General features: G+C 39.5%; 1 protein-coding gene across 1 annotated transcript; it reads left to right on the forward strand.

Annotated features, from left to right (window-relative positions):
• Positions 1-1,378: 1,378 nt before the first annotated feature.
• On the forward strand, positions 1,379-2,293 carry LOC137562113 (zinc finger protein 300-like). Its single transcript, XM_068273446.1, has one exon. It carries the CDS (start codon positions 1,379-1,381, stop codon positions 2,291-2,293), a length of 915 nt encoding a protein of 304 aa, XP_068129547.1.
• Positions 2,294-4,146: the final 1,853 nt, after the last annotated feature.

A 4,146-nucleotide genomic window follows, 5' to 3' on the forward strand; every position in this document is an offset into this window, starting at 1 on the left:
TTTTCGTTGGAGTGGTCCTTTAAAACTCATCAGCGTGGAAACTGCAAACGCTCTTTGCGTATACATTTTCCAGACACTAATATGCACATGTGTCTGTATTCTTTCCCAGTAACTAATTAAAGTCAATGAGAAATTGCATTCACAGTGTGAATTTATGCTGGAAGATGTAATGATTTTTTCTTACGCAGACAAAGATGTGAAAGCAATTTTACAATGTTTAAATATAAATGTGAATCTCCATTGACTTACACTTTGCATGCAGTGATCTCATTGACACAAAATTGCATTTTACATTACATGAGTGAACCCTGCCTAAGTGACAGGTACATAGGAAAAAGTCATTCACAGTGCATTTTTACTCTTTGACAAATGCACCTCTTATATGTACAGTATATTTACTAATGTATTTCAAATGTTATAGTGGTCCTTTAATCTCCGTATGGATCAAACAAGCCTACAAATAAAAAAATGTTTTTACTTAAAGCTATTCATATCACTAGTGGTGTACATCTGCCACGTACATCAGTGTCGTTTTTTTTTTCTTTTAATAAATGGATTTGTAGTATGTTCACCAATGTTTAATATGTTGGAACTTTCCAAATAAACCATGACAGTAATAAGAACTTTAGTTACAATCTCTGTATTTTGTTTCTTTACAACTAAGGGCTCAGATGATTCTCTGGCATTGAAAGACATCCATGGGCATGACTATAATTAGGTAATTCCCAGCAGTGTTGACCCAGGGATTTTATCTGACTGCCATCTGGAGTTGGGAAAGATTTTTTTTACCTTTTAGGGTTTATTGGTCAAAGCCTTGTAAGGTTTTTTGCCTGCCTTTGGATATATGTGATGTTGTAGACTAATTTTCTACCTTATTTTCTGGTTGAATATAACGTTTAATCACAGCGTGCGGCTCTAAGCACCGAGCCCCGAAGCTGGATGCCCCATAGCAGCAATGCTATACTGCGAGCCCCGAATAATGGTAAATCAGGCTCTGACGGTTGCCAGACTCCGAATTACATCTCCCTCCGAGTTGCGACAACTGGGAGAGGGAATAGTATTTAATACCACCAGGGAGTTTAGCAGCAGCAGAGAGAACCGTCATTCGGCCGAGATGGCCTGCACTCGAATGTACAATGTATGTAGACTTTTTTTTCAACCCATATAACTACGTAACTGTGTCAGACTTTTTTCTTTCTTAGCAGCAACCACAAATGTGCCCTTTATATCTGTGTTGTTTATAAATTATAAATCTATTTATTGTTTGATACACTGTCCGAGCTTCTGGGAATATAGGAATAATGACATATAATACTTTTAATTGCAGGTGGGTTACAAACCTCAATTCTGCTCAACTCTGTGAATATTTTACAACAAAATGGATCTCCAGCAGCACATGATGAGTCACAGAGGAGATAAGCCACATCACTGCTCAGAGTGTGGGAAAAGCTTCAGTTTTCCATCACAGCTTCTTGAGCATCAGAGAAGTCACAGTGGGGAGAGGCCATTTTTCTGCTCAGAGTGTGGGAAACATTTCACTAAAAAGTCAAACCTTAAAATACACCAGAGAATCCACACTGGAGAGAAGCCATTTTCTTCCTCTGAATGTGAGAAATGTTTTATTGACAAGACACGCCTCATGACCCATCAGAGGATTCATACAGGAGAGAAGCCCTTTTCCTGCTCAGAATGTGATACATCTTTCACTGAAAAGTCAGCCCTTAAAATACACCAGGTGATCCACACTGGAGGGAAGCTATTCCCTTGCTTGGAATGTGGGAAATATTACAGCTCAAAAGTAATTCTTAAAACCCATCAGAGGATTCACACTGGAGAGAAACAACAGTTTTCTTGCTCAGAATGTGAAAAATCTTTCACTAGGAAATCAACCCTCATAGCACACCAGATGATACACACAGGAGAGAAGCAGTTTTCCTGCTCGGAGTGTGGAAAATGTTTTACTTTTAAATCAAACCTTGTGGCTCATCAGGTGATCCATACAGGAGAGAAGCCATTTTCCTGCTCTAAATGCCGGAAATGTTTTACCAGAAAATCAACCCTCATAGCTCACCAGAGGAATCACACTGGAGGGAATCCATTTCCTTGCTCTGAATGTGAGAAGTCCTTCAGCACTCAACAACTGTTCAATAATCATATCCGGATTCACACTGGAGAGAAGCCATATAAATGTACAGAGTGTGACAAATGCTTCCCACAGAAGGGACATCTTATTCAGCATCAGAGAACTCACACTGGAGAAAAGCCATTCCAATCTGTTGTCTGCATTCACTGAATGTGCCTTTGACATGGGAGACCAGGGTTCAAATCCTGGCAATGGTTTGTACCTATTCAGAAAGAAGTACTTGAGCATGACTTCCTAACACTGCAGGGTCGCCCCTTGCACCAGTGGCGTAAAAATAGGGGCTACAAACCCTGCACGTATGGGGGGGGGGGGACACCTCTGGTGCCTGCGCAGGGCCATTTTGGGGAGCAGGAGGTGTCACAGAATGAGGAGAGAGCATTGGCCCCTACATCAGTAGGGATAGGGTACACTTTCCCCTCCCTTACTTCTGGCTCCCCCCCTCCAGTATAAATCAGTGGTAGGAGTAGCGGCGGGCAAGAACACAAGCATAAAATGCTTCCATAGCGGAGGTCTGATATCTAAGTGCCACACGCTACTTCCTGTTTATCAGTAAGTAGTGTCAGACATCGGACCTCCACGGTGGAAGCATAGTATGCTTTATACTGGATTTATACTGGAGGGGGAGCGCTGAGGTGAGAGCCCAAGGTGAGGGAGGGGTTGTGCCCCCCCCCCCACTGATGTGGGGGCCAATGCTCTCCCCTCATGCGGCAACCCCTCGTGCCCCCCAAAATGGCCCCAAGCGGACCCCAAAGGGGGAGGGGCATTCAATTCTTTGAGTCTAACAGGAGAAAAGTGCTATACAAATGTTAGGATTATTATTATTAGGATTATGTGTGTGATTAAATGGTTTTAAAAAATGATGTCATTTTAGAGTTGAAATAATATTTTGGTCCCTTATTGACTAATGGTGGTGGGATAGTTAAACGTTTGCATAAGTTTTAATCTGATTACTTGTGTTTTAAATGTATTTTAATAAAACCTGTAATTTCTTTAGTATTTTTCTGTGCTGGATGTTGTATAAAATGTGCCTTTTAGACTGATTGCAAAAGCATCCTCTATTAAATAATACACCAAAGCAGGACTCACCAAACTGGGTTCTCCCATTAATTCAATCAACAGAACATACAAAAATGTTTTAGGGCTCTGAGGAAGGGAGAGTGGCCCTAAACATTGTACTGATCTTCCTATATGCTCCATTGATTGAGTAATTGTGATAGCCCCAGTTTCCTGCAATTGTGATAGCCCCAGTTTCACTGTACATATATATGTAAGGATATATGGATGACAGGGTTGGGGCAATGCTTGGGATTTAAAGTAAAACACTGGGGCCAATATTTGGGGACATGGCATGGCAATATGTGTATAGAATATTAACCACTTCACCACTGAGGGGTTTTACCCCTTGAGCACCAGAGCAATTTTCACCTTTCAGCGCTCCTTCCATTCATTTGTCTATAACGTTATAATTACTTATCACAATGAAATGAACTATATCTTGTTCTTTTTGCCACCAATTAGGCTTTCTTTAGGTGGGACATTATGCCAAGAATTATTTTATTCTAAATGTGTTTTAATGGGAAAATAGGAAAAAATGTGGGAAAGAATGTATTATTTTTCAGTTTTCGGCCTTTATAGTTTTTAAATAATGCATGCTACTGTAATTAAAACCCATGAAATGTATTTGCCCTTTTGTCCCGGTTATAAAACCGTTGAAATTATGTCCCTATCACAATGTTTGGCGCCAATATTTTATTTGGAAATAAAGGTGCATTTTTTTTCAGTTGTGCGTCCATCCCTAATTATAAAGTAACAGTGTTATACCCTCTTGACATAAATATTTAAAAAGTTCACTCCCTAAGTTAACTATTTATGTTTTTTTTTTAATTGTGATTTTTTTTTTTAATTACAAAAAAAATAAAAATTGTGGAGTGTGGGAGGTAATGAGTTAATTTTTAGTGTATAACTAATATATTTGTATATGAAAAATGCTTTAGGGTGTAGTT

This window comes from Hyperolius riggenbachi, chromosome 3 (genome assembly GCF_040937935.1).
Source record: "Hyperolius riggenbachi isolate aHypRig1 chromosome 3, aHypRig1.pri, whole genome shotgun sequence".
NCBI lineage: Eukaryota > Metazoa > Chordata > Amphibia > Anura > Hyperoliidae > Hyperolius > Hyperolius riggenbachi.

Coding starts and splice junctions, on each gene's coding strand:
- LOC137562113 (XM_068273446.1), top strand. CDS start 1,379: ATGGATCTCCAGCAGCACATGATGAGTCACAGAGGAGATAAGCCACAT.